This window comes from Uloborus diversus, chromosome 7 (assembly GCF_026930045.1).
Source record: "Uloborus diversus isolate 005 chromosome 7, Udiv.v.3.1, whole genome shotgun sequence".
In the NCBI taxonomy this organism is placed as follows: domain Eukaryota; kingdom Metazoa; phylum Arthropoda; class Arachnida; order Araneae; family Uloboridae; genus Uloborus; species Uloborus diversus.
This window is the reverse complement of record NC_072737.1, coordinates 119,497,008-119,523,471: the sequence shown is the minus strand read 5'-3', so window position 1 is coordinate 119,523,471 and position 26,464 is coordinate 119,497,008. Positions and strand designations below refer to the sequence as shown.

General features: G+C 33.5%; 1 protein-coding gene across 3 annotated transcripts in view; it reads right to left on the bottom strand.

Moving 5' to 3' along the window:
• Positions 1–26,464, bottom strand: part of LOC129226583 (synaptopodin 2-like protein) — a 178,717-nt gene that overhangs the window by 120,407 nt on the left and 31,846 nt on the right. For all 3 annotated transcript variants that reach the window (XM_054861206.1, XM_054861202.1, XM_054861205.1), the window contains exon 2: positions 3,277–3,425. In XM_054861206.1, the coding sequence (XP_054717181.1) occupies positions 3,277–3,326 (50 nt within the window). In that variant the 5' untranslated portion in view covers positions 3,327–3,425. The remainder of the gene's footprint in view (positions 1–3,276; positions 3,426–26,464) is intronic.

Genomic DNA, 26,464 nt, shown 5'->3' with positions numbered 1-26,464 from the left:
GGTACTTTCCTAGTTGGCAACAATGAATTCGGTTACCAATCGTGTGAATAAAGGCTTAGCCGTATTTTAAATATGCTTTAAAGAAACGTTATAATTCGAATTCTATGTAACATGGAAATGCGAAACACAGATGCAAAAAAAAAAAAAAAAAAAAAATGCTTTTTATTTTGGTACTAAAGTTTTTAATTTTTAATGCTTTTCACTGCAAAAATCGCAAAAATCCTTTCAGTGGTTTTTAATCAATGTCTTCGTTAATGTCATCCGAAGACGCAACCTAGCTAAGAACAGTCTCGATCAACTCTCCTTTTGAACATTTTTTTTTTTCAAAATCGGTCCATCCGTTTAGGCGCTAGAGTGAAACATACGGACACACAGATGCTCAGATAAGTCAAACTTATAACCAGGGTTGCCAGACGTCCCGGATTTCAAGGGACAGTCCCGTATTTTGAAAAATTGTCCCACGTCCCGGAGAACTTCCATACGGTTCGGCTAAAGTCTCGTATTCTAGCTCATAACAATATTTTACAGAACGAGACATTATTTTAAGGGAAAAAGCAACGGTAAAATCAAAAATTTAACCCCCCTCCCCCCCTGACTGAATCGCAACTGTAGAATCCAGAGGGAAAATTGAAAATAATTGTAAAAGCCTTATATTATTCAAAATCACTGCCAAGTACTTTATTTGCTACTGGTGGTACTCGCACGGCTTTGCCCGTAGTAGAAAATTAAAAGGTCTTTTGGTTCGCCTGTATGTGTATCTTTACAAATAATGTATGGTAAATTTCTGAGATGTTTAATTCGGTGATTGAGAAATGGTGAACGCGTTAACACAAGAAAACTCTGGATTAACAAACTTAGATAACGTTATACCAGGAAAAATTTTTTATTGTTTTGTGTGAATTTGTAAGAATATGGGTTTTTTTTTTAAATCTTAAATTAATTTAACTAACCATATTTTACAGCAGCATTTAGTTGGAATAGACAGTATGCAAAATATTTTCTTGAATATATTATCGTAGAACGAAATGAAAAATGTTTAACCGAGAAAGAATTTACTTTATTGCTTTTATTCTCAGCTGAAAGGTTTTGCCAAATTTGTTTAGGGTTATAGTTTTAGTATTGTGCGATCAAAGTACCCTTGGCGAGATTCCGCATGTTTGTTAAACCATTTTCATTTTTTATCATGAGTGGAATAAAATGGTTGAAAGATTACAGAATTAAGTATAAAGAAATAATGGTAGATCAACTGAAAAGAAAACTACCACCATATATCCCTGAGAATTTTGTTGATGATTTGCATAGCATGACATAAATAAATCATAACTCAGAAACTAGAAACATCGAAACAGAAAAGTTTTAAATTAACCGATTCTTGAATTTGAGAGAACTAACTCAGCTACAAATGCAAAACAATAAGCGCTAGCCAAGCAAGGCAAAGAAGTATCATCTTCTTTTGATAATAATTCGTAATGACATATTAAATTTTCTAGCATTAGTTGTTATTCTTGTCAGGCCACAATTATTTAGTTTTATCAAGAATTGATAAATATCGAATTCAACATCGTGGAAATGGCTGCTTAGAACTACGAACTACGTAATTTGCATTAATTTTTGACGTTTAGTAATGCTTCTTGAAATCTCATTTCTTTCTACGTGGGCCAGAATATCAAAAAGGCTTTGAAAATTAATTTAAAAAGAATAAAGCGAAAAAATCATGCATACGAACAAAATTTACTAGGCTTATTAGCGTTTTCTTCGTTACCACGTGCGTTTGTTTTACCTTTTTCGTTCGTCATTAGAAAGTGGCTAGAGTGCTCCCTATAGTTCGTTGGAGTTTCGAATCGCCATCCGTCCTTAGCAATTGTCCACCAGTGTATATCTCCAAAAAACTAGACATTCCTCAAAGTTGAGATTTACAAATTTCCATCACGCTGGCAAGAAGTCACCAGCAACGATGGCAACTACATTGAACAGAAGATATTTTTTAAAGTTTTAAAAACGGTACCAATTTTTTATCTTCATAAATGGACAGAACTTTCCGGTAGACCTAATACTTACTAAAATGTTTACTTAGGCCGTTTTGTCATTAAAATTTCTTATCTTTTACTTTTGACCAGGGGTGCCGTTAAGAACTCTCGCAAAAACAAAGATTGGACTCAGAAAATGCACAAGATCTACGCTAAAGCACAAGAAAAATTAAACATCTTGTAACTATAACTCTTAATTTTTTTTTCCACTTACTTTATTGCTATTATTGTAGCTAAAAACGATAAAGTAAAACAATATTATAATAAATACTAAAATTGATCCATTGTTAATTACTTCTTTGCAACAATTTCTTTTAAAAAATGGTGTATGAATCGTTTGCTGAAAAAAAATGGGTCATTTTAATACTTTGATGCAATAATACAGGTAGTACAAGAAAACTACATTCAAGGCTAGAGCGAAATTCTTGAGAGCGAAATCTTTTCATATAGTCACAGCAAATGCATGAAAGAAACCTCCAATCAGATTGCTAAGCGGAAAAAACTATATTTAGATAAATATTATGTTTTACCTTTAAACTATTTTACAAATGTATCGTTTTCATTAACAACTTTGCGATCTTTTTGACAGCTCTACTATCTGTCCACCGGGCGAACTTCAACCACAGTGAACTTATATCTTAAAAAACTGAAAGACATAAGAGGAGGCGTGAGTATAGAATGGCTAATAACAAGACGCCTGACTTTGAGAGATTTTATTCTGCTCGGGGAAAAAAGAGAGGAATTTCCAGGTTGGCAGAAGGCAAATATTACCATAACAGTGGGTTATTGGCGAAGCAAGTAGTCGGCTCTTCTTATCTCATTTTGGCAAATGAAATCGTTTAAACCCGTGACCAATGGAGTTTAAGTTATCAAAGACTAACTACATAAAACGGCGCAAGAACTGTGGTAAATGTCTCCATGGTGATACAACATTTTAAAGTGATTTCTTTGCTGTAAAGGGACAACAAATGCTTCATCAAATCAAAAAGTACTGTCTGACCACAGAATGTATGGAAAGGCAAACATGCGGTTAACAGACGAAAGTGGAAGCATCTATTAGTTTTCAGGGATGTCAGCTTTTGCAGATGTATGTTAGCCTCTTCATTTAGCAAAGTGTCATTCAAATGACCGGAGAACGCGCATCAAATTTTTACTTTTCTCCCTCATTCAGATAGACTCGCCCTAACTGGACGTTTGCCAATTCCATACAATCCGTGGTTAGACTGTAATTGAAGAGCACGACACTTACCTGCGCACGGCCAGTGTGAGCTGCTGATCACTCCGGTCGGCGATTTCCATGACTTGGTCGTATGTGAGACCGCTGCACGAGTGTCCGTTGACAGTGAGGATTTCGTCCCCTTCCCGCAGACGACGATATGATTTGCTCCGTCGTCTTACCTGGAGGTAAAGAAAAAAAAATCTAGTTATTGCGCATAAGTTAAAACGTAGTAAGGATATTATTAAAAAGTACAGTCATGGGGGAAAAAACGAACCATTTATTCGTATTCGAAGACTATTTACACTAGACACACGTCTAAGGGTTTTTTTTTTCCAGGAGTAATGTACAATAATAACGTACAATATCAGAATATTCTGCCGTGTGCAGGTTAACGGTCGGCAGTATCTGCACGAATGAGTCTCGAAACAATTGAAGAAACGCTTTTTGGATTCAATACTACCCTAAAAAAAAGTGTAAGGTTGCCAGTGATAATGGGTGTAATGTTACATTAATTCTGAATTGTGTAGTAAAATTATTTTAAAAACTCAAATTGTTGGAGAAACCTAGCACTATGGTTTAAGTAGAATTCAAAGCGCATGCGTAAAGATCAGAATCGGTGCAGAGCAGGTACACAAACTGACCTTGGTAGCCGAGCGGTAAAAGCTCTAGCTATGCGACATGTCTTTGAGATTCGCGTTGTGGGTTCGGACCCCGTTCAGGTTATTTCCTCTCTTCTCTTAGTGCAATAAAAATGTCCTGTTTGTAGATTAAAATAAATAAATGATTGGTGTATATTGGTTGGGTGCAAAAGCATGAACTTGATAAATATTGAATAAACAAATAATTAAAAGTGACAGCTGTAAAAAAAAAAAAGGTTGATTATTTTCATACTGATAGAACAAAATTTCTAGTATTGTAGCCTACTAATTTATTTTTGTACTTACAATTTAAAAGGTATAGAAATAAATTGTTACTTGATCATTTTCTATATCTGGGTAATTTAAATTAGCAAATAGTTAACTTGAAATATGGGTATACTTACAATTAAAAATGAGTATCCGTTCAAGAAAGTCAGACGAAAGCTTAATTTTTGCTAATGTGTAACCTTTCAAGCAATTTGTCTGTAAGCATACAGAACATCCCTGTGTAACCTTACGCAGAAATGAGTGAGACGTTACGCTATAGTTACAATACCAATGGTGTAACCTTCCACACGCAATGAGCAACTTTACACCACTTATATCAGTTAAGTTACTCCAGAGCAGTGGAGGGAGCAAGCTGCCACGGATTCTGTGGAGTAATGTTAGACTACATTATTTAATAACAATAGCAAAATGTTGGGCGGTTTTTTTTTTTTTTTTTTTGGCGTTTTTTTTTTTTTTTTTTTTTTTTCACCGGAAACCATACAAGCAAGCTTGTACAGTAAAACTAACGTACAATAGATGACGAAAATGCAAACAAAAATGAAAAATTTGCAGATACTGCCCTTTAACAGTCCACAGCAACTCTGAAATATTTAATTATAGTTCAATTCAGACTAATGTGATTGAAATTGGTTATACGATTTTTTCGAAGCATACTTTAAAGGAGAAACAACTAATTAGCTATAGATTATTTTTCGCTTAGTGTTAGCATGCAACTTTAAATTGCTCCAAGCGTAAGATAATGAGAGAGAAAAAAAGTGGAGAATCATTGATCTAGATCATAAAACAGTATTACTCATTTTTCTCATAAATAAGCTAACAATTAAATCTACCAATTAAGGAGAAAAAACTACCTCATAAGTAAAAGATGTTAAGACAATGTGACTTCGGAAGAAAAAACAAAATTTTGCGAGAAAAAACCAGACGATTGAAAGCATTAAATCAACCTTTTTGTGACTTATTGTTGGGACGAACTCAGCCTGTCAGCATGTAAAGGCTTCACAGATCCTAATTACACATACACCAGGGGTGCCTACAGAGGAGGGAGGAGGGATTATGACGCAATTTGTGGCATCAAAAGCGGGAGGGGGGGGGTTTCAACTTTAATTATTTAAATTAATTTATTGACTTATTTTTAATTTAAATTATTTTTTTTTCTGATTATATTTTATTGTATTTATTTATTTAGTTTTTGTGTATGTGTGTTTGTATATTATTGGCGTGGCGCAGAACTTTTTTGACAAAATAATAATAATAATATTTAAAAATAAAATAATAAAAAAATATTTAAAAAAATAAATTAAATAAAAAATAAAAATAAAATAAATTAGATAAAAAATATTTATAAAAAAAAATAACAAAATAAGATGAATGAGCTAAAACAAATGAAAAAGGGAAAGAGGTTTAAGAAAAATTTTCGGTGAGGAGAGGAGGGCGGGAATTTGCGCCATTGAATTTGGGGGATGGGCACTCCTGCCATGCACACATTGACAGGTTAGGTTTCCCCCCAAATACAGTAGTTGCGGATTTAAAGGTTTGGGGGCCCGTCATAGTGCATGTTTGGGAGTCTTTTTATCCAACAAAGAACTGTGTGAAACATTTTACACGGAAATTTTTGAATCCCCTTCATGACCTCTATGGTTGTGGAGGGAGGCCTCTCGCTATTGCAACAAATGTACAGTGATATCCCGTTACAACGTATACCAATACATCGATATAAACGTTAATAAATTAAATTTTCAGTCTCGATTTAATTTCAATAACATTGCTTGAATTCCATCACAACTAAATTCCAGTTACAAAGAAATAAATTGCGGTCCCTTCAAGCTCGATGTAACGGGATTTCATTGCATTTTGTTAGATTGTTCATTTCAATGGGATAATCCGTGAATGTCAAGAGAACCAATAATCATCTTGAAGATGAGACATAGGAGAAAATAAGGAGATCATAATTTCCAAAGTGCATCAGACATCAAATTATTTTTCATCGCTAAAAATATATCTTTGACACTTCATTGAATAACCTTTGGGTTTAGTTTTTAGTTCCTTACCTACTAAAAACTAAAAGTTACTGAAACTTTCAGGACGCAAAGAAAATGAAAATAAAAACGGCACGTCATTTCGAAAAATATGATGCAGCCATCTCTCCAATTTGTACTTAAAATTTATAGTATTTTCAAAATAAATCATTTTATAATGGGTTGCGTGACTTTTGAATCACCCTGTATAATCCTAGTATTACTTTATACTTATTTTTATAGTTCTTTCCAAGTCCTGAAAAGGGCTAAGCTAATGAAATTTATATATTTCGAAAGTATACATAGCACTGCTGTGGGAAGGTAAAGGCCAGTATTTGCAGAATTGAGTTTTGTTGTACTTTGGCGTTTTTTAAGCTTTTTAACTATTCTGCTATGTTTGTACCGCAAATCCTGAGGTCTGCTTTTGCGTATATCTCAGCAACTAGATCACTTCGAGACTTCGGGATTTCACTAAATGATTTGTTTAACCTTAAGGTACAATTTATCGCGAAAAAAAAAACGTTAAAACTCTAAAATAAAATTATCATTTCGGTTAGGATGGAAAACAGGACATTTTATGTAGTTTTTGTATTAAATGATTAAATATTAAACCCATTGTTATACAAAAATCCGTTGCTTTACAACAGTAATATTACTCGTAATCATAATGAAACCAGTATTAGTGGTAATCATAATGAATCCGAGCTTCTACCTCGGGGCCACGGAGGCCCCCTAAGTCTAGTGATTAGCTTATAAAACATCTTTAATGATATGTATTTTATTTCTACACATAACAAGTTTCTCCGGCCCACTAAAGTGTTCGTGAGCTCATACCTCGATTCCAAAACATACTTTCCGGCTGAACTCCCTCCATTACTGCAAGGAAACAATACTTGTTGCACGAATTAACCAACACCCTTCTCTCGCCAGCATTCGTTTTCTTACCCCTTTTCCACGCTCTTCTGGAATGATGCCCAAGTCCATATTTCGGGATCTTTTTAACAGCTCTTCCCACATGTCTGGCCTCTACGCATTATTTGTTTTTTTCGTCTCGACCTACTTGGCTACAATACGTGGAACAGTAAACACTCTTTGACTCTCTGAAGTTTACAGACAAAACATATTGGACATTACTTATAGAACAATGTATAAACCAACATTTTGCTTAACTTCGCTCTCTCACAGGCTGACAAATTCACAGAAAGAAATAAAATGTTACAATGAAAGTGTTGCATCTTAAAACCAAATCATTGAAACGTCTTTTGAACGACTATCTAAGTGTATTCAGTAAGTTATCACCCTATAACCAGGGCTAATGCAAAGTTACATGAAATACACTGCCAGCTCAGTCGTTAAAGCCGAGGACTGCAGTTTCATGTTTATTAGCTACCAATTTGTTTGGCACTCTTGGCTTCCTTAAGAGGTTTTCCACCTCCAACTCAGTCACTTCCTACGCCGGGCTGATGAGTGCTAATAAGCACGAAACTGGCGGAGTATTTCATATATGACTATTTAGTGGTCACCGCTGGTAGAAATAAGTAAAAACTATTGTGCGTTCATGAGGAGAAGAGACTTCGGAACGCCTTCCCGAAAGCAAAGCTAAGTTTAGCGCGGGGGTGATCGCTACCGCTTTCAATTGAGACAACCCTAAATTTGGCGGGCATTTAAATTTGTAAAAATGTCTTTGTGTTCTTTCCTTTCGTTTCTAGCTTCGCGTAATTGTCGTCTACGGGGAATCTATACTTTTTAAATTGAAAATTTCAGAACAAAAATATTGTTTTTACAAAAAAAAAGTGAGGTATTTTGTTTTCCGAATGAAACATTTCTATTAAGGATAGGCTTTCTGAATTTTGAACGATATCCTTTTAAACACTAACGTCTTATATTCGAAATTGCAAGTGCGCTGATGAAAAAAAAAGGGGGGGGGGACAGGAAAACTTCATTGCCACACAGACTGTGGCATTGAAATGCTTAAGGGTTGCGTTAGTTTTGAAGACTTAATATCTCTCTCCGTCTCCCTCTCTCTTTTCTTGAGGGGGGGGGGGGTGACTCAGTAGCTCTTACGGGTTGGGTCTTTTTGATGCATCTGTATGGATTGTACAAAATTTCAGATCATATAGAGCGGATATACAGTCAGTAGATCTACAGTAGCAGTTGTTTTTGAAAAATGATGAAAACATTATTCGAACAAAAGTTGCCCCCCCCTCTCCCCCCCCCCAAAAAAAAAACTTGGTTGAACCAAAGGCGGGGACTGGGCAATTGTTCCAGAAAGGATTTACATGTGAGAAATAAAAGTAAATGAGAAAACAATAAAAAATCAATCTGAAATATTTAAAGCAATTGACTATTAAAATCAAGGCTATTTCTCTAAGTATTGCATGAATATTAATGTTTAGAAATATGTAATAATTTGCGATGCGTTATAAAAAGTGTCTTTGGTTTGAATACTGTTTTAAAGTTATAGGTTCATCGGTTGGGCCGGCTTAAGAGATGACGACTACCCCCAGGGCGAGTATTTTCAAGGCGAAGGGGGGGGGGGGGAGGTAACCAACTTCGTTTCTGGGGGGGGGGCACAAACGAAGTTAGTTATAACACTTCAGTACACAGTAGCCTAACGTAAACACGGATTGTCCATAAAGGACGTTACACTTCACCTTAGCCTCTCCCCTCGTCACATCTCACGCAATGTTCGATGAACATATTGCTATAACGAACGCTTTTATTTGGACCAAAATATGTGAAGTCATATTTCTTATAATCCCCTCCTTCCCCCTTGAGACTAACTGTCCGAAGTTCATGAACCCCGAACCCTCTCTCCCTACCCCTTTCAAGCGTGACATCATTTGTGAACGACTCCTTAGGTTTGCTCTAAGTCACCAAAATCGCAGTAACAATTGTTTTAAGGGAAATAACCGGCTCCCCCCTTCCTTCCTGGATACTCTAGTCACAATTTGTTTATGATCATGTATGTTTTTAATAAAGAATCATATCGCAATCCGGCAAGGAAAGTGACACAATTCAAAATCTGAGATTTGATTTAAAATCTAAATTTAGTGATTTTTCTCGACACAAAAACCGCTAAGTTAGCTCACCTAAATGGTGCGGGGGGGGGGGGCGTAGAAACGATTTCATCAATAATGACACATCATTAAAATTTCATAATTTGGAAGAATATTTTTCTAGCTTAAAGTATGCATTATGTATCTATACTTCAAAAACTAATTAATAAACATCACATAATAAGTTGACTGCGCATATTGTAATGTTTGAGACTAAATCACTTAAAATTACTATTGCGTCAAACCTTAATTTTCTCCATTGCTGTTTTTTTTTTTCTTGTGGTTGAGTCAGTTTCCTTGCCAGTGTGGGATATGTTGAACAACTGAATAGGTTGACTATAGCAACGTTTCTTGATAAAAATAACGCATTTTACATTCAGAGCCAACAAGGAGGGGGCGATTGATTTCACACCCTTACCCTTTTATAAATTCGCAAACCTCCGCCCCCTCTTTCCAAACACCATGAAAGATCGTCTCATTTCAGTTATTTTGGGAAGGGGAGGGACTTCCTTTTCTACAAAATTGCGGAGGAGTGTACCAAACCCCATCCCTTACCTTAACGCCATCAAAGGTGTCCCATTAAAGTTCCTCTTTTTTTTTGGGGGGGGGGGGGACTTCAATTTTCCAAACTTTCCTGAGAAGAGCCCTTGAACCCTATAACCCTATTTAATATCATCTAAAATCTTCTAAAATTGAGTTTTTGGAACTTTGAAATACTTCCTATACAAAGTTCAGATCTTTATCAGTAATGTGTTAAGAATAAGATATGTGCTACACTTTCATTTTCCAGACAGCAAGAGCTCCGTCAAACTATTAAGATAGGCTAAAACAATTTTCAATTTCAGTATCAAAGACATGCCGTGGAAGAGTTCTGCATCTCGACTCAAGGAAGGGGCGGTCGCCCCATCGCCCCTCCCTTGTGTCCGTCCTTGTTCGGATCTGTATTAGAATATGGGTAACAAACTTTTGCCTATTTTATGATCCCCACACGTAACTCTGTTCCGTAAAAGTACTGGAAGAACTGAATTACTTTTAGAGTAATGGAAAAAACTTGAATAAAAAAAGCATGTGTATTTTTTCGTATTTACAAAAATAAATAGGTTAAAACAGTAACATAAAACTTTGTTTCAGGCACTTATTCAATTATTCTGTAGATAACCATATTGGCATGTGAAAAGCTTTAATTTTTGTTTTGTTTCTTTTTTCATTTCTGAAGAATAAAAGCCATATTGGGAAAAAAAATAGTACTAAAGTACTGAAATGTGTCACACAGAGTGCAACTTACCTACTGAGGCTTCCAAAATTGTTCGTAGGCTTTAAATGTGTATGGTTAAAAATGAAGTGCCTAGGAATCGAAATAGTAGTTCAATACTTTTTCATACTGTCTCTACATGATTACATCAATTCAACATTTTTTTAAACAAAATATTGACTGTTTGAAATGGGCCAAAAATGGGGTGACAGAGAAATATTTTCAGAAAAATTCGAAATTAAAGTTATCGTCTGTCGTTTTCTTTCTTTCTTTCTTTTTTTTTTTGTTATTTTTTCAATGCGGTGATAGTTAAAAAATCTTTTGGCATTAATTTTTGCTTGTTCACTTTACAAATCTACGTATTATTTTAAAAATGACTCATATTCGCAAAGTATCAACAAACACAATTCGAAAACGCATTAATTCTTCATTATATTCGAAGTAAAACAGTTCGAAATATTGCAAAAGTAGTTCATTTATCCCTAAGCATTGTGTAATATTTAATAAACGCTTTAAAGAAGAAAATCGGATCGAAAATAAGGTGAGAAATGGTTGACCAGCAAAGTTAACAATATGCGATTAGAGATTTATAATTAGAATACCTATGAAAAACCCACGTTTGAGAGCTGTGAAAGTTTCAGCAGAATAGAAGGAAAAATTTTCCTTCCAATTTCACCTGCAACTGTTCACCGTGTTTTCAGAAAATGTTTACTTAGCGTGAAAAACAGAAAGTTTAGGATTTCTTTCGCAAAATCAGTGATAAATTAACCCAAAACGTTTAGAAATACGCTGCAAATCTTAAAATACTTTTAAGTCGAACAATTGTCTTAGTAGCAAACCTTTTTTTCGGGAAAGAAGGTGGGAGGTAATTTCTTTAAAAATTATAGAACACTCGTCTTTTTACAGCGCGATAACGATGGCCAATTGCAACCTTTCTCAGTGTTGGTCTGAAGCCTCATCCCCAAAAGACGCATATAGAATCTTCCGATACCACGTGTTGGGGGCGTGGCCAAGTCTCAACTAGTGAAAAACGGACAATAGTAACTTCATCTCTGACTCGCTGGATCTATCCCGCCAAGGTCTAGGAGGATTGCATAGCTATCTTCCCAAAGGCTGTGTAGGAAACTTTTCTTATTTCGTTCAATGTAATAAAAGCACGGCATCCAAGCAGCTATAGTGCAGCTCTGGTTAGTTGAGCCGTGACCTTGACTATGTTTACCTGTTTAAGAGGAGTTAATAGGCGTGTTATTGGCTCGTATTCTAGTTGGAATATTTTTGAAACATTACTAAGAAAGTTTCTCAACTCAACAGAGCGCCGATTACCCCTCCCTACTTTCCGAAACAGAGCTAAACATTGTCAGAGTCAGAGCTCAACTTCTTAGAACCGCACAATGTGTCGTAGAATTTAATGTTAAAAGTGCTAATGGTTGAGTCTAGCCCATTTGCCTATTGATAAGGGTTGTTTACGATCGTCAAAATTCAGAATGTAAGTTGATCCGGGACACATTTTGAAAAAAAAAAACAATAGTTTAGAGTTTTGAAAATTTTTGCTCTGATTCACCATCTACTTAATAAGAAAAATCATAACATAAATATTATTATTTTTTAATTTAAATTTAATTTGTTTTTAAAAAAATGGGTTGCTTTAAATCGCTAAAACTCAAAATATTCTTGGTCAATTTTCAATTTTTTTTTCAAAAAATTATGCTCAAATATCTAAGCTTTAATTTTTATTCGGCGATTTAAAAAATATTAATTCAATAAAAAATAGAAAATATTTGAAGAAAAATTCGAAGATACTTTTTTTAAATCATACTTTTTGAAGTAAACGTTTTTTTTTTAAATTTTTCAAATAAAAATTAAAGTAAACAACTTGAAAAAGATATGCTTCAAATTTCATTGCTTTATCTTTATCCGTTCTTGACCTATAAGGGTTTGAATGCAAAAAATCGGGGGAAAATTGCATCATGGAGAAAAACGCGTTTCAAGTTTTCAAGATAATGTAATATTAGTTAAATGCATGCAACAAAAATAATTATATCTTTCGTTCTAATTAAGATAGAAACAAGATTTAAACGTCCTTTGAAGCAGAAACAAACGGAGACGTTTTTTAAATGGTAAAAAATTGCAAAATTTGGCGATTTTTGTGTCCCGGACCCCCTTAAAAGTGTTGCGCAATTATGCTGAGCATCTTAAGAAAAAAAAAAGAAAGAAAAACCTTCTTAATAAATCCCTTAGAACACTTTCTTCAACTAATTTATCAGCAATTTGATCTTCTTATTGTTTTCATATTACTTACAGCACCCCCAAATAAAGATGACCTTCAATAACCCATCTATGTAGGGTAATGAGGGCAAAGTGAAATGTTGAAATATTAATCCTGTTTTTCCCGCCACCTACGTGGTAATATTGCAACTATGTATTAACACGTGTAGTCTATTCCAGTCAGGGAAAAGTTACATCTGAAAGTCAAAGCATATGATATTATAAGCAATTTTCAAAAATTGATACTCATCTTTACTAATATTATAAAGAGAGAGGGCGGATTTGTGTGTGTTTATATGTTCGAGGTAATCTCCGGAACCACTGCACCTATTTGAAAAATTCTTTCACTGTATGAAAGGTGCTTTCTTACTGAGTAACATAGGCTATAATTTGAAAATCCGATAAATAGTTCATTTTTTATTCAAATTTAGGCCCAAATTTCACGTAAATTGCCTTTTATTACCTATTAAAGGGGTGAAAAATTACTTGCACATACTAATATTACGTATCGTTGAAAAGGGTAGAATTTTCCGCGTTCTAAGCAATTTGTTTCGATGCTCTAACTTCATTACGACGGGAGTAATTTGCGTTTATAGCTCGAACTTTTTTAGGCTTAGCTGAAATTTAGGTACTACTTTCTTCATTAAATCTATCAATAAAAAGTGAAGGAATTGTCCCACAGTGTTCTTTTTGACACCATTGAAAAAAGCGACATTTTTTACTCTAGAAATATCTCGACTTTCGGTCGAAAAAATTAGCTTCTATCTTCTAAGGAAAAAAAGTTACAAGCGTTTTTAAATCAATTTCGAAATATCTCATTTTGATTCAGGTTGTCAGCTATTTTATTTTCACGTTTCCACGGTTACGCTTTTTAAATCCATTGTTTATTTCCTCAGTTAATATATTAAACTTATTTTATTTCGTGTTTCCATGGTTACCCTTTCAAAATCCATCTTTCGCATTTTAATTACTTAAAAGTATTTTAATATCTGTCGTCAATGTTTGGAAGGGTAATTTTGCATGGTGTTTTTTTTTCTTTTACTTGAACTTGATTGTTGGATATATGTCACTCGACACAATTTTTATTCTTAAGGTAGTCCGGGCAAAGCCGGGAAACGCAACTCTTAATATATAAAGATTTGAAAGTTACTGTTAATGTGATCATATACCTTTTTGTTTGTTTGGCGAAACATTAATTATTGCCAAAAAAAAAAAACATCCGCTTCACTCGCAAAAGGACTGGGTTCCGGTAGCGTGGTCGCTTGGCGCGTTAGGCGCTGTGCAGTTCAGTCTAGGATTATTGTTTCAAGGCAACCGTTAATGAAATTCATTGTTCTCGCGATTTGTTTTGAAATAAAAGAAACTTTTGGTTTGTTTTTATCCCAGTGATATGTACGACATTTTCTTTTTTTCTGACGATGATTTTTGAATGGTTCACGGCATGTTTTTTTTTCGTTAGACAGATGGATTATGATAGCGTGGTTGCTGGGCAAGTTTGGCGATAAACAATAGAGTTATGGAATTATTTTTACATATGAAAGATATCTATTGATGTCTTTTTTTTTTTTTTTTTTTGTTCAGCAAAATATTTTATGCTGCAGTAAAAACCGCTTCACTAGCTAAATAGAGTTTTAAAGCAAATGTAAATCTAATTTAATCATTTGACGAAAAGGTTTAAATTCCAAATAAACTTTAATAGATTTTTTTTCTGAAAAGTGAGTACGCATTTTATACAAAGAAAAATGATCATTTCACATCAGAGGGTGAGGTGGCGTCAATTTTTTTTATTCAACGTACCTCCATTAAATTTTTAGCACGGGCATTGCTGTGCGGGTACTGCTAGTATTACAATATTTTGGTGTAAGCCAAAAATTATTTTTGTTGTTGTAAAATGATCAAGGACTTGTGTCTTCCATTTTACATTCCAGTTGAGACCATTAATACTCAATGCAGTATTTAGTTACTTAATATTAAGTTTTTTTGTATTTTAAATGTTTTGTAGAATTAGTTAAAGTAGATGGGACGAGGTGAAGTAGTTTATTTCGTTTACTCTTTCAATCATTTATCGAATGCCACAAGCATGTATTTATTAATTAATTAATTCTCATTTTCATTCAAGTCTCGACTGAAGCGAGGGATGCGCTCCAAGACCCCTCGCATAAGTCAAAATTTCGCGTTGTGGAAAAGGCTACGTATGTGACCTTTTTATAAACATACCCAAAAGTTGTGGACCCTTGTAAACATCTCTAAAACTGTTTTAAACCATTCCTTTACCATACATTAGCGTTTCTTACATATAGCACTGAATTTTTACTGCATTAAAAACAAAAGGCCGTTTTGTTCAACGTAAAGTAACGTAATGATGCACAAAATCAGTGATGATTGGGAAGGAGAGACGTAAAATAAAAAGAAGGCACATACAGTATATGCTGCATTTTATAGTGCAGTATAAATTGTTGCACTGTTATTGTATTGTGCAGTGTATACAGTAATAATATTTATAACTTAAAAAACGAAGGGGATGAATATTTATGATCGTGATTGGATCGCTATTCTAATAAATTTTTAAATGCAATTGCTTCACCTTTTCTTTTATACTGTTTTCGTCAATCGTAACACCCCTTTTCCTGAACTCTTTAATAATCAATACAAGAGCAGCTTCCATTTTCATTATGTTTCCATTTTGCTTAGATGAGTTTTTTTCTGTGAACTTCAATATTGAAATTAAGTGCTGTAATTTTACGGATTGTATATTCTTGACTTTTAACTTTACGTATGGAAGATTCACTCGTATCTGATTTCCGTTCTACCTTCGACGCGATTTTTAGATGTTCGCGCATATCGAGAATCTTTACCCTTTCTTTAATTGAAGGAAGTTTTCTCTTTTTCTTTTCTTCTTCAAACTTTTGATAAAACATCGCGCTTATGACATTTAGAAAAACACACACACAAAAAAAAAGAAAAAAAAAAAGAAAGAAAAAGTAGAAAAGAAAAGAGAGAAAGAAAGAAAAAATAAAGAAAAATGCGAACAGGTTATTTATAGACATCAACAAAGCAATATCTTGACTAGCTGAGTGTGAGAACTTCTGTTGCTAGTGATACTAAAAAGATGAAAATCCATTCATCAAAACAATATTTAGCAACGAATAGCGAAGTCAATACTTCTGAACCACGATTTACTTCCGAAAATTTGCGTCTGGCGGGCGTGAAATTCGCGTGAGCTCTAAAATTATCGTTATTCGTGAAAAACTCGCGTTATAGCCATTTCGCGTAGGTCGAATCGCGTTGTAGCACAAGTCGACTGTATACATTTAGTGGAGGGTGGCCCAAAACGGGTAGGTTTTTGAAGAACGCTCGTAAATAGTAGTTTTTGGACTTTTGTCGCAACAATTTCGGTTTTATTTCCTAGCAGGGTTCTTGAACTCCAAAATAAAAAGTGATTTTTGTTATCATTTCAAACCTAATATTTATTTATTATCAATTTTTACAAACATTTGGAAATCCCGCTTTGCCCTACAGGGAGCCCAAAGCCGGTAAGCCTAACTACTTGTGGTTTGGCACATTTGCCAATCAAATGTGAAGTTATAAATGATTAAAATAGTTGACTAGCTCCCTGCCATTATATAAAAAATGAAAAACAGTTGTATTTATCCAATTTAAAGTCAGCACATTTGTCTATTAAACATAAAGAAATAACTGAATAAAATAATAAACTAATTCACTCCCCATCCTAAAAAATAACTTTTTAAAGTTATACTTATCCTATTGAATTAGAAAATCTAAGTCGGCACACGAGTCAAGAAATTATAAATAAATATATGATTAAATCCTATACCCGCTTTGCCCAAATTCATTTTATTTCAATAATTATAAGCTTAAATTTAAAAAAGAAACAAACGAAATGACTATCGTAGTTCGTAGGGGGTAGTGTCAGAATAACATAATATTACTGGGGGAAAAAAAAGCTAGTCTTCGATTAATCATAAGTTACAAAACTTATGATTAGTCGATTACTTTTTTTAAAGAAATGTACCTTTTTTTTCATGTAAACACGACATACGTATGCATCGCCGCTTAAACATCAGGGGGGGGGGGCATACGAAGGCCTACCCGCTTTGGGCCACCCTCCCCTAAATATTCACTTATTTAATCATTCACTCACTATTTTACAATTTATTCACTCTTTTATTCGCTTGTCTTTTTCCTCATTTAGAAATTATTAATTTATTTACTCGTTTATTGTTTCATTTTTTCTATTTACTTATTCATTGCCTTTCATTTACACGTTCACTGGATCAAAAATATTTTCAATACTCAAAAAGAAAGTATTACATCAAAAAACCCTTTATTTTCCATAATATATTCCCCATATTCCACTTAGCACCATAACGAAAAAAGTAAACATTTACTACTTTTTTTTTTTTTTTGAACATAAAAAGTAACTGCCAAACCTTTAAAACAAATGTTTCAATGCAAGTTTTATTGTAAAATATATTTATATTTTTTCTGCTCTGTAATTCTCAGAACAAATATCCATTTTTTTTTTTTTCATTTTGGAAAATATGAGTAATCTTAATTACTTAACTGTACCGCACATTACCCTGCTTTATGACATTTGTCAAGATTATAAAATAAAAATCACAAACTCAAAAATCAAACCAATATCATTCTCTGGTATGCAAGGAAGAGACAAACACAAAAAGTTTTTTAAACTATGAAAAAGTGAATAAACTGGAAGCGATAAGTATACGGCTGCTTTTTACAGAAAAAAATAGCGGTAAATTTTACTAAAATAAAAATACATAATTTTTTTTTCAAAAGCAAATAAATAATGAAAATGTGTTTCTTTTTATGTCTCCCCCCCCTCATATAAGATAACCAATTTAAGTTTTATAAAGGTGCAATGAATATTGAAGAAAAAATAATTCACGGTGTTCGCACACTTTAAAAATATTTTTTTTTTTTTACTTTGATCCCTATGTCGAAAAGTTTTTTCACAAGGTTGATACACTTCTGCATGTATACCTTTCGCAGTTCTGAGAAGATTTAGTCAATTTTCTACTTTACGCCAGGCACTGTCGCAGCCAGAATATTTACCTTCTAGGTTTTGAGGGTTTGGTCATAACAGTCCTTTTATGGATGTAAAACGTCATATTGGATTTGACATGTGTTAAAGCTACAGGTTCTGAGGATTTGACGCTCAAAATCCCCCTTGCGACACCCTGGGAGTTTTTCTTTCTTAGACACCATTTTCAAAATTCAGTGTTAGCGCCATATACTTGCCTTTAGCTTACAAATGTCTTAAGCGTATTGTATCAATCTTTATCTTTTTTACTAATAATAAAGCTGAAAGTCTTTCTGTCTGGATGCCTGTAAGATGTCTGTGACGCACATAGCGCCCAGACCGTTCGGCCGATTTTCATGAAATTTGGCACAAAATTAGTTTGTAGCATGGGGGTGGGGGGGGGGCGGGTGCACCTCGAAGCGATTTTTCGAATTTTGTTCTTTTTCTATTTCAATTTTAAGAACGCTTTCCGGAGCAAAACTCTCATAAGATGGACAAATAAATTACGAAATTGTCATGACGTGGAATGGGAGAGCGAATGAACATAGCCAATTGGCGAGAAATTCGTCATCCATTATTAGTAAATATACAGGCGACCCGAATGAACTTTTAATTTTCAACTACGGGCAAAGCCGTGCGGGCACCACTAGTGGGAAATAAACTTGATGAGATCATGATTAAAATAGTTAACAAATTATGTTTAAAAATCCTTAAATAGATTTTTTAATCATTTTTCCTTAGCAGTGCAAGATTTTATAAACATCCAGTATTGCGCTCCTGTAAATAAGCTTCCTACGCAAACATAAAACAATTTTTACCTCTTTGGTTGCATTAATACAGGAAAGTCATACATTCATACTTTTTAAACTCGGGCTCTTGACAGAGTGAAAGCAAACTGGAAGCGGTCCCCCATACTAAGGATTTTAAAATAGACCATACAAGAACAGAGTAAAAGAAAAGACACAGTTCGACTTAAAAATGAATAACAATACTTCAGTAGAAAAATCCTACCAGAGAAAGAGTCTTTTGTTCCAAAAGCAAGATAAAAAGATCGTTTGTCTGAATGAAACAATTCGATTGTAGATCTCTAATCAACATAAAATGTCTTTAAGATGAGAATGAAAGTCTTGATTTGTGTGCATGAAAGTCGATGCGTCTTATGTCATTATTCGTTTGACGCATTTGACTCTAATTTAAAATTTTTCAGTGAATATAGGTTCACCGAGAAACACATCATTAAATTTAATACACCACTTTTGGTTGCTGTGGCTTGACTATGCTGTGGGATGAAAAAAGAAAAAAAAAGAGTATTTTTCACTGAAAACTTTTTTCTTCTAAAGCTATAGTGTACGGACTACATTTCTTATCTGTTTGTTTTCTGCATGTTGGGGAAAGGAGTTTGGGGGTTGGGGGGTGCTTTACGTGTGTTACCGGGAAAAAAAAATTCCCTGACAATTTTCGAGGTTCTAAATTTTATTAAAAGGATTAATTTTACATTTATAGTAACTCATAGTTACAGTAGAACATTTGTTTAAATGTTATTTCATAGCGTTTTCAAGAAAAGATTAATGATTTAGAAAAAATATGGCTTTTGAATTTACCTAAATAACAATGCTTTTTTTTGTGCTATCTCTGTGCTATCAAATATGCCAAAAGGAGATATAAAATTATAAAACATGTTTTTTCTTAAAATTGATGCTGAAATTGAAAACAGCAGATATTTTTTATTCTAAATAAATATTTCAGTGTGCCGGGACCACTTTTCATGGAATCGCCCAATAGCCAATTCACTGATTGAGTAACGCTCCTGACGTCACCCACAATGAACTTCGCGCCATATCATGACAACTTGATAATATTTTTGGCAATGTTTGCATGCAGGGCAATGTTTTATTTTAACAAAGCTGAACTAAACTCCGGTACCTAACTGTTTTACTATTAAGACTATAATTTTAGGAGAATGAAGGAACGAAAAAGTGGTCAACAATGAACTGTATCTACTAGAGTTTAAGGTTCATTCACTGCATTTAGGGTTAAAATGTCAACAGTCAAAATATTAGTAAACAGGCAATTGCTTCGATCAAATGTGGAAGCAATTTTTTCTCGTCATACCTTGACGAGTGATTTTCTAGTTGCCAAAATAAAAATGAATAATAGAATTATAAGTTAATTCTTTTAATAATGTAACAAATTATTTTTTGTGCTAAACCTATGCAAGCAGAAATATGTAGATTTTGCATTTTTGAAACATTCTTAATACTACAAGTTTTTGAGGCGTTAATTTAATTTATATGTTTAAAAGCGTTTTCAAAGGTTTTTTTTTTCTGGATTACTTGTTATTTATTTGTTGTAAGCATTAAATTGAAGCTTGGCTAAAAGGATTTATAATGTTTATATTACTGTTTACACACTGATTTATTTAAGTTACAAACACATGTCTCAGCATCCGCGTTCCCTAAGTCAGGAATTCTTAGAAATAATTCCCTCAGCAAGAGTTCTTAAGACACTTTCCGCTGATGCCCGTAACTTAACAAGGGTGAGTCTTCCGCAACCATTTCTTCACCCCAAATTACAGCTGCGAAGATCGTTTGGCATAATTTTCGCGGACTCAGCGCGTTGCGTGGGTGGCAGACAATTTTAGAGGCTCGGGAAGGGGCCATGAACCCCTTCTCCAATTGTAAGAGTTATCCTTTCTCTTTTTTTAAACGCTGAACAGAGCAATGATGTAATTATAGTGCTATTTTCTAATTTATGCTTCGTCTATAAAGATTTCATGCCTTCAGAGGTATAGAATGACTAAACTATAAAAGGTCATTGCCCGACCTTAAAAGAATAAATAATTAAATAAATAAATAATATAAAATGGATAATGTTAAAAAAGAATTGTCATTGTTTGGACAATCTCACGAGTATCTTTTGGTTGGGTGCTGATCAAAGGAAATTCATCACTGCATAAATGCAGCCACTGTTTTTATTTATTTATTTTTCTTTCTTTTTTCAATTTTAATTCACACAGAGCTAAAATCATTGTTAAATTTCTTTAAAAAACGAAAATGATGTAAGTATAAATTTCCTTATCTTAAAAGAAACATTGGACGGTTTAATCTTGAAAAGTAACCGTTTTTCTGTTAATGAATTAATATTTTGTTTATTAGATGATATTACTTAAGCATTTAGAGTCCAACATATTGATATTTAAAAGTTAATTAACCAAACAAATTTACATTAATTTATTGCTTTGTAACTTGTAGCACAGGTAAAGACCTTAGGCACAGGTTACGTTACAGATTAAGAGATTTCAAACTCAGTTATATTGTATTTATTATTTTGGTTTTAGGTTTCCGTGCATTTGTTTTTAATATAATTGTACTACTAGTAAATGTACTAGTTTTTGTTTAGATACATTAAAAGTTTTAAAAACCTATAAATATTTTAGAAACATGGTACTCGAAGATCGTTTTACAGTGTAATCTCCTTAACATGCACACATTTGTTTTCTTAGAGCTCACGGGAACTCAGCTTCTGTAATTCTTTCCAATTTTACGTAAAGTTTTACGTATGAGTTCGAGTTCAAGCTATTTGCACTAGGGATGCGCCGATTAATCGGCGGAAAAATATTAACCAAAGTATTTTTTAAGCATACCTTCAGCAAGAAACTGTGATCAATTCATCTGTTAACAATAAATAAATGTAATTTTCCGCAAACATTACATAACATGTAGAATGAAAGTGTGCAGAGTAAAAACAAGACAAATAGTTTAGAAAGGAATATTAAAAGGATCATTTCCTAAGTTTATGTTATGATAAACCAGCTTTTGAAGACACAACATTTTTTTCAGTTATTTTGTTCCTTGTGACTATAGGCATGATTACATCATACAATTTCCAACTTGCTTTTTAAACTATTGATTTTTGATTCAACAAAACATTAATTACTATTAATTACCATTTGATTAAAAAAATATCTACATACTTTATTATTATTTTCATTATTTTACGAACTGATGATTGAAGTAATGCCATTTTTTAATTTATTTTTTCTATTTTGAACAAATATAAACATGTATATAATGTTTGCAACATTGTCGATACCGTTTCTTCTTTAGCTTAGTACTTCTAGGCAACCTTATTATGTTTATAACGAATAAGTGTTGAATTAAATATCTACTAATAATTAAAAAATAAATTTTAGTTAAAAGTGATCATAAGTTATCCTGCTAACCACAAGCTACACCCTAAAATGCTCATGTCTAGGTAACATAATGTAATTTTACTAACAATTAGATTAAAATTGGATGAATTTTTGAAATTATTTCGGTAAAATTAGAAAAGTGGAGAAATATAAGTCAGCTCTCAAAAATAAATTATCAACTATTTCTAAAGTCGAAATTATACGAGAAAAATATGATGGAGAAATTGGTAGTGTAAAAAATAATCATTGTGATTATCAACAGGCTATTGATCGGTAATCGGTCAATTTGCTTATCGGCACACTCCTAATTTGCAAATCAACTAAATTTTGAAGACTGGAGATCCCCTATTTATTTCTTTAAAAATTTATTCTTGTATATACACCATATACAGGGTATTCCTTTTTAACCTGCAAGACCTTTATTTTCGCTACCGTTAGTCCTAGATGTATACTTTAAATCAAAAAACATTCAAAATCAGATGCAGAGTTAAGATATTGCAAGTTTGAAGTAAAAATAAAAATAAGTCGAAAAATTCGAAATTTAACTTTTTATACAGGCCCCAGGTCCCCTAACTAATTTTTAGAAAAATAATCTTCATTGGAAACTAATATTGACACAAAAAACTTGACATTAGTGCGACCAAAACTCAATGAGATATTAAATTTCAAAGTTTTAAGGGACCATACAGAAGATGAGATTGAACTTATCGCTCTTTCAGGAGAATGACAGGTCGTCTAAATAAGAAAAACAAAGTACAGTAAAACCTGTGAAGTTGACCACCCTAGTAAGTCGACCAACTGTCTAAGTTGACCACTTTTTTCAGTCACGAAACTAGCCCTTATCATATAAATCAACCTCTGTAAGTTGACCACCTGTTTAAGTTGACCACTAAAGTAGTGCCCCGCAAGTGGTCAACTTACACAGGTTTCACTGTACTATGTATATTTTTCATTGCTATTCAAAAATAAATGCAAATGTTATGCCATAATACGCAAAAACACACTACGAAACTTCAAACAATTTTAAAAAACCAAACTCTATGCACACATATCATTTTAAAGACTTGTTAGCCGCTATATTTTCCCCCAAAAGATGTAATTGACGGCGAGTGAAAAGTGGTCTAAGTCGCAAAATGCTGCGTTTCATATCCCTGGGAATATTGGTCGTATTAATTTCAAACTTTTTTTGTTGGAATTATTTTTTAATGGAGATTATATTCCTAAATATAAGTTAGGGGACATGGGACTAGTATAAAAAGTTAATTTTTGTATTTTTTGACTTATTTTTATTTTTATTTCATATTTTCAACATCTTAACCTTGCATATGATTTTGAACATTTTGCAATTGGAATTACTATACATTTAGGACAAACGGTTGCAAAAATAAAGGTCTTGCAGGTTAAAACGGAACACCCTGTATATACAGGGTGTTTCTGAACTCTTGGACAAAACTTCAAGATGGGGGATATTACACATCGGAACAAACAATATAATGGCAAAAATAAATGTCCCAAACGTCTTGCGAAGGAGATAGGCGCCATTAAAGTTTAGGGTCAAAAATTTCAAATGATCGTAAAAAACGGAAAAATTGGTAGATTCGTTTGCGGTTTTCGCTAAAATTATTCTTTTTTATCATTATTTTCTTGAAAATAAATTTTGAAGATGTAGTTTAAAAAATGCCAATAAAGGGCGCTTTAGACTTTGGAGTAACGGACAACTACTATTTTTTACCGCTATTTTTGAATATCAATAAATGTTTTCTAATGCTTGAACTTAAACTTAAATTTTGAGCTCAAAATCTGTATTGTTGGGAGTGATTAAGTAGTGAGAACTGAACTGTCTTCAAAAGTTGAAATACACTTTGTTACAAAAAAATTTATGTATCAAGAATAAATTGAGCTGCAACCAACAAACTTAGCAGGAGTGTAGTTCGGTAGCAGATGATTTACAATTCATCGCCAGTGACGAAAGGATAAGCGCGCTATGCGCATACGAAACGCGCTGATAGGTACGATTGAAGGTGGGAAAGATTGTGTCAAAGGGCACTTCAAACGAAACTGTCGAGTTGTAAGGACGCTATTGTGACTAGGACGCCCTTTTAGAGGGATAAGAGCAATTGTTGGGCTTTTTAAAAGGACGTACAGTAGGTCTCAGAGAAGCAGTACGCGCGTATCTGCCGCCACTTCGGTCGGAGCGATTTAAGGCATTCTAGACACAGAAATGAGCGTGAAGATCGCACATCAAAAGAGCTACCACTACCATATCAACAAGGTAGCTAACATTAGTTCCATGTCGTTTAACACCTTCCAGGAAACTGATAGTATCAATAAAAATTATCTTGAGTGGACTGAAAGACGCTGGTATCTCGAACCGGCGTCCACTGCGATGGATTGGATTTTCGCTGCACTTGATTAGCTGGGTTGGGACAGACAGGATGCATGTTATCTTCAACGCTGAATCCCGATTAAGTCCCAGTGCTCATAGGTAACCTATTACACTCTATACCACGCCGTGTTTCATCGTGTATAACTGCTGGAGGAGGCTATACAACTTACGTTTTTGTAACCTTTATTATGTCATCAACTTCTTAATAGAACAATCTTTTGTTCTGAATTTGTAATCATTTCCTTATCTTGTCATAGGCCACATCCATTTTAAGTTTCGTAGCGATCACTCGTTTTCTTCTGGGTTAAGGTTTTTTTTTTTTTTTTTTTTTTTTGTGTTAGAGGGTTTTTCAACTTCTGAGTTCAGTTTAGTTTACACGACTAAATCATGCCCAATGATTCTGATTTTTAGCTCAAATTTAAGTTTAAGTCCAAGCATTAGAAAAAATCTAATGAGATTCAAAAATAGCGGTAAAAAATTGTTGTTTGTTGCTCCAAATTCTAAAGCGCCCTCGAGCGGCATTTTTTAAACTACATCTTCAAAATTTATTTTCAAGAAAAATACTGATAAAAAGAATATTTTTAGCGGAAAACCACAAACGAGTCGAACAATTTTTTCGTTTTTTATGATCATTTAAAATTTTTGATCCTAAACTTTAATGGCGTCTATCTTCTTCGGAAGACGTTTGGGACCCTCATTTTTGCTATTATACTGATAGTCCTGATGTGTATTATCACCCGCTAAAGTTTTGCCCAAGAGTTCAGAAACACCCTGTATGCTAACCGTATCGTGAACCTTTCATAATTTGCCTTTTTTTTCTGGAATTTTAAGAGGAATACCAGACGAAATGCCCAGAAACTTTTCTTATATAATAGGTATATTTGAGCTAGTACTTTCCAATAAGAACTAAACGGCATGCGGGTTTAGGGAATCAACAACTGATTGAATGAGTAAAAAAGCTTTTTTGATCATCTTGAATCCTGAAAAGCTGGAAATAAGCTTTAATCTTTAATTAATTTTACTTGCTACGTACCTACAATTATTCTATAAAACTTTCATTTGTGTACAGAAAGATGTAGGCTCATAATAGACAGAGCTGTTCTTCAAACTTTATACAACTTCTATAAAACTTGTCAGTAAGAGAAACTTTAAAGTGAAATTAAAATTAAAAAAAAAAGAAAAGAAAGAGAAACATTTGAAATTTAGTAGGGGAAGTGGTGGTAATGAATGGTACAGGGGCCTGACTGGACTTCTACTGGTTTTTATAGCTGTTCTTATAAAATGTATTCGTTTTTGGTACTATTTGATAGCAGTAGTTTTTCAAATATAATCAGTCAAAATTATTCTTCTGAAATAAATCATCTTCTGCTAAGAGCTCAGTTTGCAAGAATATTCTTGAAAATTAAGCTTTTTTCCACTTTCTTTCCAGGTCAGGTATTAATTAAAAAGCATTCATTATTTTGCAGCTATTATGAGTGTTATCAATAACTTGATTATTATTTCCCTCCGTTTTAGGGAATTTTCGATGTAGATAATTTTTAAAATCTTGAAAAGCCTTGTAGGGGTTGAATGGACGCAAAACATGATAGTGATTTTGGTATATCTTTCTCGCTTTTGTGCACAGAATTTTAATCTTTTTTTTTTTTTTATTTTTAGCTTTTATCAACAAAGCTTAGTTACAAACAAAGATTAGTAGTTTTCTGTGACTGTTTAGGTAGTTATTCGAGGTATTAGCCTTAAATTATTTATTTAATACTTTGATTCTAAATCAATAACTCCTATTTATAGTAATTATCTATATAATTATCATGCTCTTGATTAAGTTCTTAGGAGCTAATCATTAATGATGTCACATTTTTTTTTCCAATACTCACGACCCCCTCCCAGGCCCGTCATTTGGACGATCAAGAAGGAGGGTGTCAATGCACTCTCCTCCCCCTGGGTCACGGATCATTACAAAATTTTGCATGTATTTTGATGTTTTCCCTATATAAAACACATTGAGTACATATCCTTTGCCCGTCCCTCTGTAAAATTTTGAAATGACGGGCATGCCCC